Below are 18923 nucleotides of genomic sequence, written 5' to 3' on the forward strand. Positions count from 1 at the left end.
TTGGGTGTGGTTCGGATCAAACACATGCCTCTGTTTTACCTGTAAGTAATAGAATCCTTGAGGTCTAAAAGTCAACTGTACCAAAGGGAGCTCCTCTGAGGGGATTACACTTTTGATATTACTATACCACCTAGAGGTCCTAGTCAAGATCATGACCCCCTTATGACATACTAAAAGTCAGCCCCTGCTTCAAAGTTTGCTGTCATTGTCAACGTGTAATAGATGTGGGAAACTGAGGTGGGAGGAGGAAGTGGTAACAGTAGTTAAGAGCGTGTTTTTACAAAGACTAGCAGTCTGCCTCTTTTTCCTATCTGTTGGGATTACTAAAGTGAATATCTGTCTTATTTTACAACTTCACTGTGATAGCTTTTCATATCTGTGAATTCCCCTGCATAAGAGGGGATCTGATCTTCAGTAGTGTATGTTCAGTAGGACAAGAGAGTAAGTCACCTAGATAGCTAATTGTGGCACAGTATGGCTTTCTGGATTTTGAGGCCATCTTGGTTTAAGAGTAAGGTTGGGCTCTTATTTGACTACAAAAGCAAATGGGGGTTCTATTTAATACAGAATGTGCCATCTGTTTTACTGCAGAGCCGAGGACAGTTGATAATTATAAGGACAACTCTTCCCTTCCTTACCGCTTCACTTCTTGAACAGGAATACTCTAAGCCACGCCCTTGCCTTCCAAAAGAACAAAGGGGCATGGGATGATCTGCCAGGTGTCTGAGCAGGAATCTGGGAGCGACCAGCGGGGCACCTTCCTCCCTGGGCCTCTGAACATTGAGTGCCTATTAAGAACTGAAATACCTTGGTTGGGGGAATGCAGGCAAGAAGAGAAAGTACTAATAACATAAGACTTCCGTAGGCTGGTTGGAGAAGGGGAACAGTTGTTTAATACCCTACTCTGTCTTGAAGGAGAACATTCAATCTCATTAACTAACCTAGCCTGTCTTTCAGAAGGGGTCTCTATGTATGTATGTAAAGAGGACACTGAAGTCTGCTTCTTCACTCACTTCAGAACCTGGAATGGAAGTGGTAACTGTCAGCATTGAAATGGAAAGTACGCCTCTTTCCCAGTTAAGCTGCTATTTTCATTTCTAGCTTTAGAAGCAAACCCAGTAGGAGGTTTGCTCTAAAAATGCACAGGTTGCTACCTTAAACCTCAATGTTTGATGTGCAGTCAGTAATTGTGACCCACAATCTTTGCAATTACATATAGAACAGACAATTTTAATGAGTTAAGAAATGTGCTCTTGTGGATGTCTGAATATTCATTTTCTGTGCATGGCCATCATAAAGGAATGTTGTAGGCTGGAAAAGTGGATCCTTTCACCATCTGGTATTGTCTTGTTTGAGTTCACTAATGGTATAAATTGTGTTGCCTCCAGCCAGGACATAGCTGATCCTGTGTCAGATTGTGTAGTATCCCATCATCTACACTGTAGCATTAGAAACTCTCACAAGTTAGGAGCTGAAATTAAAAACAAAACAAAAAGGGGGGGGGGGGCAAATTATTGGTGAAGACAGTCAAAATGGATCAAGGCAAATCTTAGTTTTATTATTGCATAGGCAGGAGCTGGGTTACTTAGCAAGCCTGTTCAGGCTAATATTTAGCAATACATTAATCATATGTTTATAGTTTATTCCCTGTAGATAAAGGCCTTGACTGTGAATTTCCTTGCTTTCAAATATGAGATTTTTAACACAGTTTATCCTCCTGCAATTACTACTCTTGCCTGAAGCCATAATTCATGGAATCTCTATCCAGGCCAGTGCTAGATGGGATGGGGATCCTGGATGTAGAGAACAGAAGCTGTGGTACAGAGAACAGACTACTGCATTTCCTTCCAGGTGGTACACCTGAACATTTGACACATGGTTGGAATGCCTATAATGTAATTCCTGGTGCAATGAAATCTATCAGAAGTCGAATGTCAGAAATAGTCACAGACTATAGAGGAATGCAACATGACGGAGAGATTTTACGAGATCAGAAAGCTCAGGGATGAGGCGCCAAAGGGGTGCTGTGGAGGTGAATGGGGTAAGAGTCCTCAAAAATAGAGATTTTAAGTCACTGTATCTGGAAGAGCTTTGCAGAGATTCAGACTGAATGTGTTACGTAAGTGGTTGGTCTTTTAATCTCATCCTATTTTTTAATTAGATGGGTCAAATGTTAGACTGTTGGGTATTTCACATGGACAGTCCTGGAGAGGCTCCTCATTCAGAAATCCATGTACCTTTTAAGGCGCAGTTTAGAAAGGAACTAATCAAATCTGCATTGTCCTGTCCTGTTCCATAAGAATAGAAACAGTCAAATCTTTACTGCATTTCTGTCCATTAGACAAATTTAATCAGATGGGTAGCTTTTTATTTTTTGAGCATGCTGTTATTTTAATAATTAACTACAGATTAGTGTTAGAAGTATACTGGGGAATTTCAAGTTACTTGGATAGTCTAATAACACAGGACAGAGCAGGCTTAGGTCTTCCCCCCACCATGTTTGTTGTGTTTGCCCCATAGATTTGAGCACAGGGAATAGTGCATGCTTAGAAGGGTAGGAACTGAGACAAATCTTGGCTTTGGATCACAGACATTTGAAAGACCAAAATGCTGGAAGGCAGATGACCCTGCAGTGGCACCATTGGAAGGATGATCTGTTAAGACACCTAATTGTAGGAGTGTTGGGGGTTAGTAATGAAGAAAAAGTAAGGTAATGGTAAGGTTCTGTTGAGAATTTGTCCCAAAATTCTTTCTCGTTTATTTACACTTAAAGTGCATTTTTACCTGTTACAAATGGCACTAAATATACCTTATCTCCCCAATCATATGGATGTTGCTTTAGTTTGGAGCTCCTTAGCCACCACTTGCAGATGAAAGGTTGCAGCCAGCGTTCCATTAAGTCCCACTTTCAGATTGTAGAAAAAAGTATTAACTGTTATTTCTCCAAACATTGGAATTCTTTCTAGTCACAATGGACTCTTCTTCCCAGCCTGGATTGAAATTGCAATAATTTTAGAGTTAGAGGGCCATTAAACTACAACTTGTTTATCATTTTGACATGAGCTGTTGGGCTCCCCATAGCTCTGAAATGCCCTGTTTTTATGATTTGTAACTACAAAAAAGGCTACTGCCTAGGTACCCTCTCCCCTGCCAAAAAAAAATCCTGTCTACAGTACTTAATAATCTTTTACAATCCCTATTCCATCAGTTTACAGCTGCCTTACATATATCTGATAACAGCTTGTACACTAGTTGGAAGAATGAAATAGTTTAATATAAATCCTGCAGCACCATCTTACGGAGTTCTTCAAGCCCAGTAGGGACTTCAGCACAGAGCCTGACCACAACTGGTGAAGGCTCTGTGACGAGTTCCCAGGTGTAATTTGTAATAGTTTTTAGGGGATTCCAGGAATCAGGAGCCCAATACATGCTAATGCATGTAGCTGATATCTAGCATGTACTTTACTATATATGCTTTGTAGAAGATAAACTAAGGTCTGTAGGGTAGGTATACCACTTTGGGTCTTTCAGTGAAGTTAATAAAATCCTACTTTAAAAAAAAACATTTTAAATACATATATCAATCTCTAATGGGAAAAATGCAGAGTTGCTGTTTATAGAAACTATATTTACAGTAAAATTATCCCTACATTCATCTTTCCTATCTGTTGGTTTTTTTAAAGTGGTATCTGAGCACCTTACAGTGGGGTTCTCGAACTGAGGGTTAGGACCCCTCATGGGGTCATGAGGTTATTACAGAGGGGGTTGTGAGCTATCAGCCTCCATCCCAAGCCCTGTGTTGTATCCAGTATTTATAAATGGTGTTTAATATATTTGTGTTTTTAATTTATAAGGGAGATTGCACTCAGAGGCTTGCTGTGTTAAAGGGGGCCACTCGTACAAAAGTTTGAGAACTGCTGTACTGCCTTACGCCATTCCTGGCTATTTTGCACTCCTGATTCTGTGCTGTGCCCCTTTTCTTTCCCCTGAAATGAAAGATCCAATTCAAAAAGGGAAAGAGGGGCCTTGTAACAGATTTTCCCAGCCTCTATCCTCCCTGGGTTGTGGTTATTAATATAAATGATGTAGTACAGTAGGAGACCTGCCTGCCAGATCAAAAATTCCCATGCTCAAGGGTGGATACCACCATGGTGTAGCTGGAGGATGGAGATGCATCACCTAGCTGTCTGACACCTTACGAGTTATTTCAGCTGCCACTGACTCAGGTCCACATACACATGGGGTTAAAATGTACATTCCAATGACTGTGTGGCCTAGTGGTTACATCTGAAACGCCTGGTTCTGTTCACAAGCATAGGTCAGGGAGTGGCTGGTGATTGAAGCAGGGGGGAAAGGGACCCCAGGACTCCTGGAAGGGGAGTCGGGTGTAGTGGCTATAGCACGGGGCGTGGGGGACAGAGCCAGGACCGCCTGGGTTCTACCTTTTGCCGCTGACGCGTTCTGTGCGCCGAGGCAGCCGCTGCCATACTCCGTGCCTCAGTTTCCCCATCCGTGCAGTGGTGGGGAGCGAGGCGCTTTGAACACGTGGGGCGGCGCTGCGTTCTCCCTCCCCCGACTCCGCCGCCGGGCGACGGCCCAGGGGCGGAGCCAGCCCCTCCACCCTCCTCGGGGCTCTGCCGCTTTAAGGGGCGGGTCCCGCTCGCGCGCGCTGAGGAAGTTTGTCCGCTCCTGGCCGCCGTCTCTCCCCTGCCGGCCCCGCCCGCCATATTGTCCCCGCCTCAGGCCGAACTTCTGCAGCCGGAGCGGCCATGGGTGGGATCGGCTCCGAGCCCCGGGCTCGCGGCACCCGCCTCTCGGTGTGATGGGGGGGAGCGCTTCGCCCCGGGGGCGGGCGGCAGATCCGGAGCCCCAGGGACCCGCCCCCCATGGACACCCCGGGCCCCCCCCCCCCGCCCCCTCTGTCCTCGAGCAGCCCCGCACATCACCCCTTGTCCGCCCCCGTGCACGCGCCACACCTCGGGGCAGCCCCATCGACCCCCCCCCGTGTGCGTGACCCCCACACGCTCCTCTCCGTACAGCCCCCGGGGCCGCCACCCCCTCGCGCGCGCCCAGCCGCAGCGGGGCCCTTCTGCTGCAGCAGCGTCGGGCCTGGGCTGGCTCTTGCGGCCGGGCGGGGGGGGCGGGGGGGGGAAGCGCTTTTTAGTTTTATTGTTCACACCTGAGGGGTGTTTACTGCGGGCCTTGGCTGCTCTGCCGTAGCCTTCCCTGGTGCGCTGGAGGGTGTTTACTGGGAGCCCTAACACCTTCCTTCATTAACAGGCAGCAGGTGTCAAACAAACAAAAGGAAGTGTTTCTTCTCACAACCAGCGGCGGCCTGGGGCACTCAGGCCAAGAGTATAACAGGGTTCAAGAAAAACCTAGATCAGTTCCCGGAGGACAGATCCATCAATGGCTATTAGCCAGGACGGGCAGGGATGCAAAACCGTGCTCCAAAGTGTCCCTAGAAGTGTTGCCAGAAGCTGGGAATGGGCAACAAGGGATGGATCACTTGCTGATTCCCTTTTCTGTTCATTTTCTCCGGGGCTCCTGGCACTGGCCTCTGTTGGAAGACAGGATACTGGGCTGGATGGACCTTTGGTCTGACCTGCTATGGCCGTTCTTATATTCTAATTGAGGGGCATGGCTATTACGCCTTAACAAAGTTCTGTTAATTGGGAGGTTAAGGGACAATGAAAGACAAATAACACAACAGAGTTTTAAGCAGTCAAGGCCCTCAAAAAAAAACAAAAAAACCCTCCCCTTTTAATAGTTCAATTTGTGCTCTGATGTTTGCCATCTTACTATTTCTATACACATTGAATTGTCTTCCAGCCAAGACAGGATTTAAATGTTCAGCATAAAAGAACAAGCAGATTTTTGTTGTTGTAAAAAAAAATTCAGATTATTATTGTTTATACTGTGGTAGTATGTAGGACCCCAGGCATGGACTGTACAGACAGTCTTGCCCCCAAAGAGTTTACAGTCTTTGTCCATTGGAAAGAAGCAAAAAGGGCAGAAGCCCAACTTTTTTCTTCTGAAGGCCTCTTTAAGAGAGGAAGAATGGATTTGTGGTTAAGGCATAAAACTGTGATTAAGGAGACCTGGACCTTCAGGCAAGCCATTTAATCTCTCTGGCCAGATTCTCAGAAGTTTTTAGGCTCCTAACTTCCATTTATTTCAGTGAAAGTTAGAATCCAAATACCTTTGAGGATCTGTTTTTTATGGAATTGTTGTAGCCACGTTGATCCCAGGATATGAGAGAGACAAGGTGGGTGCTGTAGTAATTTTTATTGAACCACCTGCTTCTCTTGGTGAAAGAGACAAGCTTTTAAGCAACATGGAGTTGTTCTTCAGGGCTTTGAGCATCTGGGCCCCTGTACCTACATTGTCCCATCTGTAAAATAGGGATAACACTATAGAGGTGCTGTGAAGTTAGGTGCAAGAGGTGTGTGAAAGTTACCTACCTACTCTGCTTCAAATCCACGTGTGTTATAAATCTTTCCTTTTCAGTTTTAAGGATTGAAGAAATAGTCAAACAGTGAGCAGCAGTCAACCTCTCAGGGCAGTCTCCATACCCTTTGTTGTTATGGCAGGGGGAAGGCGGGGCCCTAACCGGACATCCTACTGCCGAAATCCTCTTTGTGAAACGGGGGCTACTGGGGGTTCTGGACATTCCATGAGTTCATCGGTCACTGGTGTGCGCTCACGTACCAGGTAAATATGCATCCCCTTTATTCCCTTATGTGCTGTGACAGTTCCTCCTCTGTGAAATACATAGTTTCACAATGAGGCTGGTTCATGTTTTTCCATTCCTGGACGTTTTGTCAGTGGTTCGGTGACTTTTTGGTTGGTATGCTGATGTCAGGTTGCAACAGTCTCGCTTATCCATGACAACTTCCCTGGAGTATGTTTTTGTCATTAAAGCAAAGAATGGCAATTGGGAAGTGTGGGTTCTGATACACCCCAGGACTGCCAAGTGCTTGGCATGTGATGCTTAGCTACCTGACAGGAGTGTTCTAAAGGACTTGGAGACTGGGGTGCTATAGACAACATTTTATTTTAAAAATGGCTCCAGAATTCTGCTTGGTGGATCAACCATATCCAGCAGAGTATGGCAGTTGATGTGCTTCTGGGGCAGCAGTTGGTTAGCGCAGATGGATGCAGTCTGCTTTTCTTTCACAAATCCTAAACTGGTTGAATGGTAGCAGCTCAGCCTTGATTATATGCTTACACTTTCAATCTGACTTCTGTGGGGAAAGCACCAAAGTGTGGGGGAGGAGAGGGGAAGTGGTGCCGAGTGAGAAATTGAGGGAAATCAGCACTTCATTTCAAAAATACCTTGGATAGAACATCCTTGACATGGCAGGTGAATATCCCTTAATATACTCCCTGCTTGTGGCCCTAAGCTGAGATGTTTCTTTAATATTACTCATTTATATAACAGTTCATCCCAAGGGGTCCAGAGCACCTTATAATCCATATACATACAGCAGCCCTGATGTGCATAAGGCCTCCTTGGAGATGGAGGGCAAGCCCTTGTGATGAGCAGGGAAAGGCTTGTCAGGGTGAGAATCTTACTCTGTAAAAAGTGCCATTAGATCTCTAGTGTCCACGCAGAGCCTGTGAGGCCTCGTGTCTCTGTCTTGTGGACACCTGTATTATAGAAGTGTTGTTTCCAGCAGGCGTTCCAAAGGTCAAAGGGTTGACTCAATCCTGTGAGTTTTGGGGCTTCTGGGATTTCAGAGCTAATGCTGCAAATGCTAAGTTATGCCTTCAGTGACGCACCTGAGCCTCTGCATATGTCTAGACTGCAATTAGAGGTGTGATTGCGGCATGTGTAGACATCCCTGAGCTAGCTTTGAGCTAGCTCGCTCTAGTAACAATAGCAGTAAGGCCACGGCAGAACCGGTTAGCCCTGAGTACTTCCCCAGGTCCTGGATGGCAGAGCACAGCCTGTGCTGCCGCCCATGTTGCTGCAATTTCTTTGCAGTTGTTGGAGCTGGTGAGATCAAAGTTAGTGTGTGTAAGACACTGTCACGTAGTCACAAACTCAGTGCTCTGGCACGCTCTGAATGAAGTCAGTCAGGACTCTAGTGCAGTTTCTGCCCCCTCAGGGCACACTCTCATCAGGGCAAGCCTCCTTGGCTCCTGCGCCTCCTGGGTCTGACCTGGGAGCATTCAGCACCTCTGTGCACAACTTGAGCTGTCTGCGGTGAGTCCATTTGGATGGGACACCTGGGGAAGCCTTCCATGCCGCCCCAAAGGAGCCATGCACCCCACCTCTGTAGTCAGCAGTGACGCTCAGCCAGCGAAGTTGGTTTATTAGTCGTCAGAAACACAGCCTAGAACATACCTTGTTAGCACAGTAAGCAGGAACATTCGGCAGAGTCCCTCATAGGGGAGTCTAGAGCACGTGGCCCCCAGCTGCCCCCAGTCCCAAACCAGGGGACTGACCAGCATGCAAGCAGCCCAGCCTCAGTCACCTCCAGCTGTCCCGCATCCATGCTTTGTTTCTTTTCTGAGCAAACAGGTGACCTGGTCTCCCCCCTCTCGTTGTTCTCGAGCACCTTTGGCTGGCTCCTTGCAGAGGGCAGGCTCTGGCCATCGGTTGCGGGTGTCGACCATTCTTACACCTGCCCTTTAGTGTGTTTGTGGGGGGGGGAGGGGGAATACACCTATCCTCTAGGGGTCTCTGCAACAACAACACACCTTTATCCCATCACCTAGATACTTGAGTAGTACATAGGGGAAACTGAGGCGCACATACAAAGTTGAGAGAAAACATGAAGACCATTCCCACTTCATCAGTCACACCTCTGATTGCACTGTAGACAGACCTTCTGTTTGAGGCTTTCAGCCTTCACAGTCTTATATTTTTAAAAAGCCTGGATTGAGCCTCTTGTTTCCATTCACTTGACTGGAAGCTTTTCTGCCGTCACTTATAGCAGTGACTTTTATGGTTCTATGCTGGGATTTTTAATGGAAGTTTGGCATCTAATGCTCTGAAGCCCCTTTGGAAATCCAAGGCCTAATTACTGAGTGTTGTTGCTTAGGGACCATTCACTGGATGCACTTTGCTTGACTTGCATTTATACCCTTCTCTTTGAGTAAATGGTCGGTAGCCGGAGTTGCGCTTGTAAACAGGAATACAAACCTGTGACTAAACCTCATGGTTCCTCTGTGGCTTTAAATAGGGTTTGGGAGGATAAGAAATCTCATAATTTATTTTATTTACTTGGATTTTATGGCACCAAATCTTTCGTGCGTACACATTACACAGTGTAAATAGTATGAAGCAGAAACACTTGCAACTAGCTTAAAAGGCCGCTCGGTGGCACTGCTGGGCTGTGTGTGTACAAGCACTGCTCTCAGACTTTGCTCAAAGTGGGGGAATCCCATGTCATGGTGCTGCAGACTGGCCTGATCCCAAATCTAGTTCTTGCTATACAAACCAAATGCCATGCCTGTATCAGGCAAAAAGGTATTGGCACATCCTGAGCATGCAGCGCTACCTCTGCACGTTGTCTCACAGCTCCATGCAACAGGTGTCCTTTAAGAATTGGTTGTACCAGTTCATTGCAGCCTCTGGGTGTAGTGTTTAGCTTGGGCTCCTCACTTAGCATAGACCCATCCAGCCTCTGCAGTCTGAGTGTTGCCTGGGGGTGAGCATTGTTGTTTTTTTTTTCTCAGCATATCTCAGGGGAGTAACTGGTGGGTTTTGTTTTATCTTGGTAGGAGCGGTTCAGGTACGGGCCTCTCCAGCCCTCCTCTGGCAACCCAGACAGTGGTTCCGCTCCAGCACTGTAAGATCCCAGAGCTGCCTGTGGAGAGGAGTGTCTTGTTTGAACTTCAGCTCTTCTTCTGTCATCTCATTGCTCTCTTTGTCCACTACATCAATATCTACAAAACTGTGTGGTGGTACCCGCCCTCCCACCCTCCATCACACACATCACTGGTAGGTACCTGGGTGCGTGCTGCTGTAGTCCCATAGATCCCTGCCCCCAGTTTACCTCCAGTCCCACTCCCATGTGCATGGCAGCTCTCTCCAGATTGCTGAGCACCCAAACCCATTCCCTCCCCAACAGCTATCCCCGTTCCTCCTGCTCTTCGACAGCAACTGGGTAGATGCTCTGTTAGGACAGCACGTTAGTCTAAGAGCCAGCAGCCAATCTAGCCCAGTTCTTGTGACAGTGGCATTTTTATAGTCGCTGGGCAAAACAGCCGCCTTCTCAGCATCCTGTCACTGTAGGGAGCGTAGAGGTATGTGTTGATTCACTGAGCAGTGATATAACAAAAATTGGGGGGGGGGGGTGGGAATGGTATTTAAATTGCACGTACAAACCCCCTGGCTCCTACCAGCTCTTATGTTGAATGTATCTGTAATGTTAAGAATCATGAGATCTGAGATTCCATCCCAGCGCTGACTTTCCTTCTCGGAATAGAGTTGATCCTCTTAAATTGAATCCTTGGCGGAGTGGGCAGAAAGTGAGTAGCATACAGGAGAGGCGATGAGTAGAGGTGGGGATCCATCATTTTAAGAGAAGCCTCTTTCATGATTGGAAGAAGCCATGGCTCCATCTGGCTGATGTTATTGTTCTGGGCTGAGCAGTAGAGCTCTCCTGTGGCTTCAAATGCATCACACAGGGAATTCTGCCTTGGACCATAACACAAAAGTATGGCTTATTGCGACTAGGTCCCAGCAGGCACTGCTCCGTCTTTGTTTGAGTAGCCTGGCCACACTGCATCCTAGGACTTAATCTTCATAGGCTTCACCCTTTTTGTTAAAGACTAAGTGGTTTTATAATCAGCTCCACTTCATGGAAACTAGAGGTGGCTCTGAGGCCCCAGGTAAATTGTCAAGTGACTCTAATTTGGGCAAAGTTTGGACACCCTGGCACAGTGCACACTTGGCATTCTCCTGATAATCCAGGAGGAGAGAGGAAGGAGTGGCTCTGCTGCCTGGAGCAAAATAGAAGTGTTTCCTTTTTGTCATTGCAGAACTTTCATCTCATTGACTTCAACGTGCTGACGGTGACGACAGTCGTCTTAGCGCGCAGGCTGATCGGTGCCATTGTGAAGGAGGTAAAGCCGCAGGCCAAACTCAACTGTTCTCTCCTTCCCAACCTTCTCTGACTAGCCTCTGTGTTTGCCTTTCTGTATTGTGGGTGCATTAGGTAAAAGAATGCAGAGAAGTGCATTTCAACTCAATAGAGAGCCTTATCGAGTCAAAACACCAGCCTCCTTAATTGTGTGCACTAGCTGTTATTGCTGAAGAGCCATCAGTAAAGCAACAGTTTCTGTAGGACCTGCATAATAGTGCCACAGAGAGATCTGCAGGTACTCTAAGCACTTAGAATGCCGTGTGTTCTCAAAGGGATGTGCTGACATGAAGTCAGTGTAGAAGGTTCTTAGACTGGAATGATAAGTTTAAAAGCAAAAACTAGATATTAGATAGTACCTGGCAGCTTAAACATAGGGTGAAGTTTGGACCTACTGGAAGCTGAATGTAAACTCAGGTGTCCCTTTTAAACATCAGCCTTTTTCCTTCCCTGTTCTGAAGGGTTTTGAATTGACTGGAACATAAAACCTCAATGTGGTTTCCTACTGGAAAACTGATTTTACAGAGATGTCTCAATCCATTACTCATATGAGTTTCTCTGATGGTTGCTGAATTCCTAGTGTTTCAAACTGTAGTGAGTTTACTAAAGAATGATGTATGGCACCTTTCACCTTCCCTTCCTCTTATTTCCTTCCACTGTGTTCAGGAAAGCAATCTGCTCCTTGCGTGAGCAGCCTTCTAGGCTGCAGACAGGTGACACACCAGGGCTAGACAAGACACCACAGGAGCTCTCCTCTCCCCCAGCGAAATGGGAAGTGTATTTGAAATCTGTGCCCAAGGTTCAGCTTCGTGATCTTGGAAAATCCAAATGCAGATTCTGATCTAAACCAGGCCCCTCCCATCTGGCCTCAGTCACATGGCACCTGGAGGTCACTCTGCCTCCATTACTGTGTGGTGCTGATTTAGTAGGACTGAGTAGAGCTTCACTAGTTATGCTGCTCGTTTTTCCTGTTTGCTTTCCAGAAGGAAATAAGTTGTCTAACTCCTGCCCTGCTCTGTCTCCTCTGCAGGCTTCACAAAGTGGCAAAGTCTCCCTGCCCCGCTCCATTTTCCTTGTGATTACTCGGTTTGCGGTCCTCACTGGGACAGGCTGGAGCCTGTGCCGGTCAATAATTCACCTCTTCAGAACCTACTCGTTCCTCAATCTCTTGTTCCTGTGTTACCCGTAAGTACCTCTCTTCTCCGATCTGTGTTTAGATGATGAATTTCTAAAGCTGCCCATCAGAGCCGACTTTAGGAAGTGCGGGGCCCAATTCGAACAGTTTCGACGAGGCCCCGACAGGGATGACTAAAAAAAAAACCAAACCAACAACAAAAAACACCTGTAAAAAAACACGTGGGGCTTGTATTCACCGGGCGGTGCTTTGAGTCTTTGGCGGCACTGAAGGACCCGCCGCCAAAGTACCACCGAAGACCCAGAGCAAGCGAAGGACCCGCCACCGAAGTGCCGCTGGAGACCCGAAGCGCCGCCAGGTGAGTAAAAATTAAAAAGGCACCTCTAGCCAGGGAAGGGATTCTCACTGGGTGCAGGGCCCTCTTAGGCGCAGGGCGCGATTCGGGGGAATTGGTGGAATTGGCCTAAAGCCGGCCCTGCTGCCCATCCAATCAAATGCTGTTATTCCAATGCCATATGGGGCAAGATGTGGCTTGAAAGTAAATGATCACTTGACTTCCTTGCAACAGAACTTAACCTTTCACTCTCTTGGTAGATCATAAAGACTACATTAGGTTAGATCTCTTGGGGCAGGTATATGTCTTTTCCATTCTACTTGAATCACCTGCCCAGTGAAGGAGTTAACCACAGTTTGCAAATTGCCCAGGGTTTCATAAAAGGGCTGTCCACTTGGAGACTTCTCATGCTATATAAATAATCCATTTCTCAAACTTGTCTTGGCTGTTCAGTTCCCAGAACTTCCCAATTCCTTGTGTTGGTCCACAAATATCCTGTGCAAGATGGATAGAATCAAACACTTTTCCCCTGCCACTTGTTGACCAAATCTGAGGAACAAGGTTCTCTTTGTAGGCAAACAGCAGAATTATGCCCCCCCCTTCTGGGAAAGGTTTCTCTGCCAAGGGTGAATAGATAAAGACTTAGTGTTGTAAGCAAATGTGGTTCGGATGTTAGAATCATTCTGCACCAGTGAACTACGAAGCATCTCATAAAGGTATTGGGCCGTGCTCCACCCGTCTTTAAGGTGACCAGGGTAAATGAGATGGGTACGTGGTTTCGGGTCAGCTTGCTGAGTTCCCTGACCCTGTAGGTGGGCAGATGTGAGGGTCACCACTGGTGGCGCTGGTGTGGACAGTGCAGAGATGGTGTGATCTCACATGACTGACTCTGGTACAAGCGATGCTGAACCCTAATGAGGACTGGCTCCTTGCCAGCTGTGATTAACAGAAGGAATCCTTCAAGGAGGAGAACCTAGCAGCTGGAACATAATGAGTAAGGCTATGATTATGTCACGGAGGTCATGGAATCTGTGACTTCCATTGACCTCTGTGACATTTTCTGCCCTGGGGCTGGAGCTCCCAGCCAGCCCCATCCTGGTGGGCAGGACCCGGCAGCTGCCCAGCTGCAGCAGGCAGCTGGCAAACCCTGCAGCTGCCCAATTGCAGCGGGGAGGCTGGGGGAACTACATCTGCCCAGCTATGGTGGACGGCCAGTGGGACCCCACGCAGCTGTCCATGAGCTTTACTAAAAATATCTGCGACAAAACTTAGCCTTAATCATGAGCAAGCTGTATTAATATTAACCGGCCACCTTCAGCAATGCACATCCAAAACTCAATGCATATTAGGTGGACCTAATTGTGTTGTGTCTCTAGCTTCCAGCAGATACGTGGGCAATGTCATGTGGCCGTAGCCCTCGGCTTGTCCCATTCTAGAGTCTGTGTGGGAAGTGGCTTCCATGATCCTAAACACCATTCACAAGGGGATGTTGGGTGCTAGCACTTCACTGTCGTGGGAATGGCAGTCAGACTGGGGGGCAGGGAAAGGGGGACAACTGGGCACATTGATGTTATAGCCTTCCTGCCCATGTGCTTTTCCAGGTTCGGCATGTACATTCCTTTTCTCCAGCTGAACTGTGACTTCCGGAAGACAGCCCTCTTCTCCCAAGTGGCTAACATTGGCCCCCGAGAAACCGGGGAAGTGAACTCCAGGGGTAAAGACTATCTAACAGTTTTAAAGGAGACCTGGAAGCAGCACACCAGGCAAATGTATGGCATAGAGGCCATGCCCACCCATGCATGCTGCCTCTCTCCAGACCTGATCCGCAATGAGGTGGAGTATTTGAAGATGGACTTTAACTGGAGGATGAAAGAGGTGCTGGTGAGCTCCATGCTCAGTGCCTATTATGTAGCCTTTGTGCCTGTCTGGTTTGTCAAGGTGAGTGCCCTGCACCCGTATGTGCTCACTGCTCTAGCACGTGCTTCATGTCGTTCCTCCCACTAATGGGTCAAGCGAGGCAGTTTTGTTTGTGTCACTAGCAAAATCAGATGCTTGGCTTGGTATGGCTGCAGTACGGTTAGTTCTCATCCGATGTATGGAAAGTGGATGCAGTAAGTCTAAAGGCTGGTCTACACACACGTTCTGCAGAGACACCTGTGTCGACAAACGTAAATCAGTTTACACCTGGCTTGTTTGAGTTCGCTTAATTCCGAATTGTCCTGTGATGTGGTTAGTTTTGTGGAGTAGAAGGGGTCTGAATGTTGAGATGCTTGAAAGAAATAGAAAAGTCTGAATTTAACTTATGATGCAATACAAAATCCTACTTTGTGTTTCAGCCACTGAACTCCAATTACCTTGAGTTACCCAAACTTCTGTATTCCTGTCATCTATGGCAAAGTGTCATGGGCTTGTTCCATCCATTGGGGTGAAACTGTTTTCCCCCGTGGACTTACAGAATTTCTTCTCTGGTTATGGCCAAGCCAACTTTTTATGAACTGTAATGTCTTGTTGGGCAAGATTCAAGACAAGAATAAAACTGATTTTCTTTTCTATCCTACCTCTCTTTAGGGAGGGGGGTAAATTGTAACAGAGGGGACTCTCCCCCATCTATTTTATTGGATTTTCACAGTAAGTTGTACTGTACAGCAAATGTATTTGGATGAGTATAAAACAAGACCAGAGACTTCAGGGACCTACCGTAATCTGCCATGCGTCTGGCTTCATGGCTTTCACTTTTGGGACTAGAACTCAAAGCCACCTGCTCTAAAAGTGCAGGCCTCCTGCCATTTGAGCTAAAGGAGGATCATTGTTAGCTTCTATTCCTTGACTTCAGCAAAGCTTTTGATACGGTCTCCCATAGTATTCTTGCCAGCAAGTTAAAGAAGTATGGGCTGGATGAATGGACTATAAGGTCAATAGAAAGCTGGCTAGATCATCGGGCTCAATGGGTAGTGATCAATGGCTCCATGTCTAGTTGGCAGCCGGTATCAAGCCAAGTGCCCCAAGGGTCGGTCCTGGGGCCGGTTTTGTTCAGTATCTTCATTAATGATCTGGAGGATGGTGTGGACTGTACCCTCAGCAAGTTTGTAGATGACTCTAAACTGGAGGAGTGGTAGATACGCTGGAGGGTAGGGATAGGATACAGAGAGACCTAAACAAATTAGAGGATTGGGCCAAAAGAAATCTGATGAGGTTCAACAAGGTCAGGTGCAGAGTTCTGCACTTAGGATGGAAGAATCCTGTGCACTGCTACAGACTAGGGATTGAGTGGCTAGGCAGCAGTTCTGCAGAAAAGGACCTAGGGGTTACAGTGGACGAGAAGCTGGATATGAGTCAAAAGTTTGCCCTTGTTCCCAAGAAGACTAACGGCATTTTGGGCTGTATAAGTAGGGGCATTGCCAGCAGATCGAGGTACGTGATCATTCCCCTCTCTTTGACATCGATGAGGCCTCATCTGAAGTACTGTGTCCAGTTTTGGATGCCACACTACAAGAAGGATTTGGAAAACTTGGAAAGAGTCCAGTGGAGGGCAACAAAAATGATTAAGGGGTTGGAGCACATGATTTATGAGGAGAGGCTGAGGGAACTGGGATTATTTAGTCTGCAGAAGAGAAGAATGAGGGGGGATTTGATAGCTGCTTTCAACTACCTGAAAGGGGGTTCCAAAGAGGATGGATCTAAACTGTTCTCATGGTACCAGATGACAGAACAAGGAGTAATGGTCTCAAGTTGCAGTGGGGGAGGTTTAGGTTGGATATTAGAAGAAACTTTTTCACTAGGATGGTGTGAAGCACTGGAATGGGTTACCTAGGGAGATGGTGGAATCTCCTTCCTTAGAGGTTTTCAAAGTCCAGCTTGACAAAGCCCTGGCTGGGGTGATTTAGTTGGGGATTGGTCCTGCTTTGAGCAGGGGGTTGTACTAGATACCTCCTGAGGTCCCTTCCAACCCTGATATTCTGTGATTCTGATTCTAGCAGTATGGGGTCTATGAGCAGTAGTGATTCTCCCAGTGGCATAGGGACAGAGTATTGCAGCATAAGTGTCAGTTGTGGAATTCACACTCAGTCACTGTGCCCCTTGTGTGCAGAAGAGTGACTGTTGCCCGAATAGGACCCCTTCACCCAGCTAGTCGTAGATTTTGATTCTGAAGTGTTCAGAAGCTTAACTTTTTCTTGGCTGGCCAATTACTGCTGAGTGCAGGGCTGGTACAGCTGCTGCGCTGCTCTGCCTCTGATTTCTCAAGCAGCAATAATTGCTGCCGTGAAAAGGCTCCGGTTCGCTTAAGTGTCTCCTGGTCTGACTCTGCTTTGTTGGGTCAGGGTGTCCGAACACATTTTTACACTGTATTCCTGCCCCCCCAGAACACTCAGTATTATGACAAACGGTGGTCATGTGAGCTGTTCCTGCTGGTGTCCATCAGTACGTCTGTGATTCTGATGCAGCATCTCCTGCCTGCCTGCTACTGCGACCTCCTCCACAAAGCTGCTGCACACCTGGGCTGCTGGCAGAAGGTCGATCCTGCCCTATGCTCCAATGTGCTACAGCATCAGTAAGGACCTCTTCCCCTGGCTAGCACTGGTTTGTTCTCTCTTGTATGCTGGGGTGCGGAGCTAATCTGCCAGGCTGCTATTCACCCTGGGGGAGAAATCTCTCACTCAGTTCAGCAACGGGAAACATGAAACCAGAGTTGCTCCGTGTGGCTGCTAATCAGCCTAATGCTGTATGGGCTCAATATATCATGTCCCGCACCAAACGCAGCGAGCAAACCTCTGGTTTGTTGGTAAGCAGTGACAGTGGCTATTAAACACTTAGTTGTACAGCTCGACGAGCCAAATTCTGCCCTTGCAAATAACCGCAACTTGATGTCTTAGCAAATAGTTACAAGAGTCCTTAGTGACAGGCTCAAGGATTAGGACCGTCGGTGGCTGCATCGGTGTAGTGCCCCCAGCTAATTGGGGGAATGCCATTGACTCCCCTGCAGAAGCTCTGTTCAGAGCTGGGGCCAGCTGCCATGTGACTGATCCTGTCATTCTGGAGGTGGGACTAAGGGAGTTGGTTTCTCTTGCAGGTGGACAGAAGAATGCATGTGGCCCCAGGGGGTGCTGGTGAAACACAGCAAGAAGGTGTACAAAGCCGTGGGCCATTACAATGTGGCTGTGCCATCTGATGTCTCACACTTCCGCTTTCATGTAAGCTGGCATTGTTCTCCTTCATTATTATAATTATTTATAGTAGTGCCTAGAGAGGATCAGGGCCCTATTGTCTGGGGCACTGCACAGATGTACAGAGAGTCCCCTGCCCCAAAGAACTTACAGTCTAAATAGACAAGAGAGACACAAAGTTGGAAGGCAAGGAGGCACCGAGAGGTGAAGTGCCTTCCTCACGATCTCACAGCAGGGCAGTGACCAAGCCAGGAATAGCCCCTGATCTGAGTCTTACTCCTGGGCTTTCTCCCTGTCCCATGCCTCCGGAGCACTAACAGTGCAGGAGCTTTCTGCAAAGGACCTCTGGGCACTTGCTCTGGGGATGAGAGCACCAAAGTTCTTTTCATTTGTGAGTGAGAAGAGAATGTGCTGCTAGGTCTGAAATCTTAGTGCGTTAGCTCACGGAGCATTCATTCCTATGTGTTCCGTATTTTCTGTGGAGCGTCTGACTCCCATGCAGCACCTTACCCTGGGCTCTTTATCCTCCAGTTCTTTTTCAGCAAACCGCTGAGGATCTTGAACATTTTAATTCTGCTGGAAGGAGCTATCATCTTCTACCAGCTCTACTCACTCATCTCGTCAGAGAAGTGGCACCAGACCATCTCACTGGCTCTCATCCTCTTCAGCAATTATTACGCCTTCTTCAAGCTGCTGCGTGACCGGCTGGTCCTGGGAAAAGCTTACGCATACTCTGCCAGCAGAGACTCAGAGCAGAAGTTCCATTAAATTGCACTGCTGCTCAGCTTGTATTACGGACAAAACCTTAAAAAAAAAACAAACACCCACACAAACAACCTCAGAGCTTTGTATTTTTGTTACCACTGCTTTTTTTCTTTGATAACTGATGTAATTAAAAGGAAAAAACATATTTTTGTACTCCCAACAGCTGTTTGTGTGTTTGTTATTTAGCCGCATCAAACAATCAGCCCTCCACATCCTATCTTTACTTAGAGGGCATCTCCACATTAACAAATGACTCTGAACCTCTGTTCTTGACAGGTGCAAGTATTGTTTATCTGTGGGGGAGGATGATGTTGGGAGGGGTCTGCCTGTGGAGTTGGGGAGGAATGAATAGATCAGTGTGATCACGTTTAAAAGCTGCTTGTTGGTTGGGAGCAGTCGAGCCGAAGGCCTTGTCTACAGGAGGAAGT

General features: G+C 47.3%; 1 protein-coding gene and 1 long non-coding RNA gene across 5 annotated transcripts; one reads left to right on the forward strand and one right to left on the reverse strand.

Annotated features, from left to right (window-relative positions):
* Positions 1–70: 70 nt before the first annotated feature.
* On the reverse strand, positions 71–4594 carry LOC115637479. The gene is made up of 3 exons (XR_003997274.1): positions 4443–4594; positions 2810–2990; positions 71–1471 (listed from the first exon to the last, which is right to left on the reverse strand). It is a non-coding gene; the product is annotated as an uncharacterized LOC115637479 (long non-coding RNA).
* A 135-nt stretch (positions 4595–4729) lies between these two features.
* TMEM39B (transmembrane protein 39B) lies at positions 4730–18655 on the forward strand. 4 transcript variants are annotated; one of them, XM_030538938.1, is made up of 9 exons: positions 4730–4817; positions 6511–6714; positions 9736–9955; positions 10999–11082; positions 12130–12284; positions 14170–14506; positions 16930–17117; positions 17637–17757; positions 18262–18655. In XM_030538938.1, exons 2-9 carry the CDS (start codon positions 6587–6589, stop codon positions 18496–18498), a joined length of 1470 nt encoding a protein of 489 aa, XP_030394798.1. In that variant the 5' UTR covers positions 4730–4817; positions 6511–6586; the 3' UTR covers positions 18499–18655. The 4 variants fall into 4 exon arrangements, with proteins under 4 accessions (XP_030394798.1, XP_030394801.1, XP_030394800.1 ...); XM_030538941.1 differs by having other exon boundaries at positions 4732–4773; positions 6594–6714; XM_030538940.1 differs by having other exon boundaries at positions 4749–4773.
* Positions 18656–18923: the final 268 nt, after the last annotated feature.

The sequence above is a fragment of the Gopherus evgoodei genome, chromosome 20 (assembly GCF_007399415.2).
Source record: "Gopherus evgoodei ecotype Sinaloan lineage chromosome 20, rGopEvg1_v1.p, whole genome shotgun sequence".
Classification (NCBI taxonomy): Eukaryota; Metazoa; Chordata; order Testudines; family Testudinidae; genus Gopherus; species Gopherus evgoodei.

Excerpts from the sequence above, each read along its gene's own strand:
- TMEM39B (XM_030538938.1), top strand. The coding sequence starts at position 6,587 with ATGGCAGGGGGAAGGCGGGGCCCTAACCGGACATCCTACTGCCGAAAT. Across the intron at positions 9,956-10,998 it reads CTCCATCACACACATCACTG|AACTTTCATCTCATTGACTT; the intron begins GTAGGTACCTGG and ends TTGTCATTGCAG. Across the intron at positions 14,507-16,929 it reads TGCCTGTCTGGTTTGTCAAG|AACACTCAGTATTATGACAA; the intron begins GTGAGTGCCCTG and ends CTGCCCCCCCAG.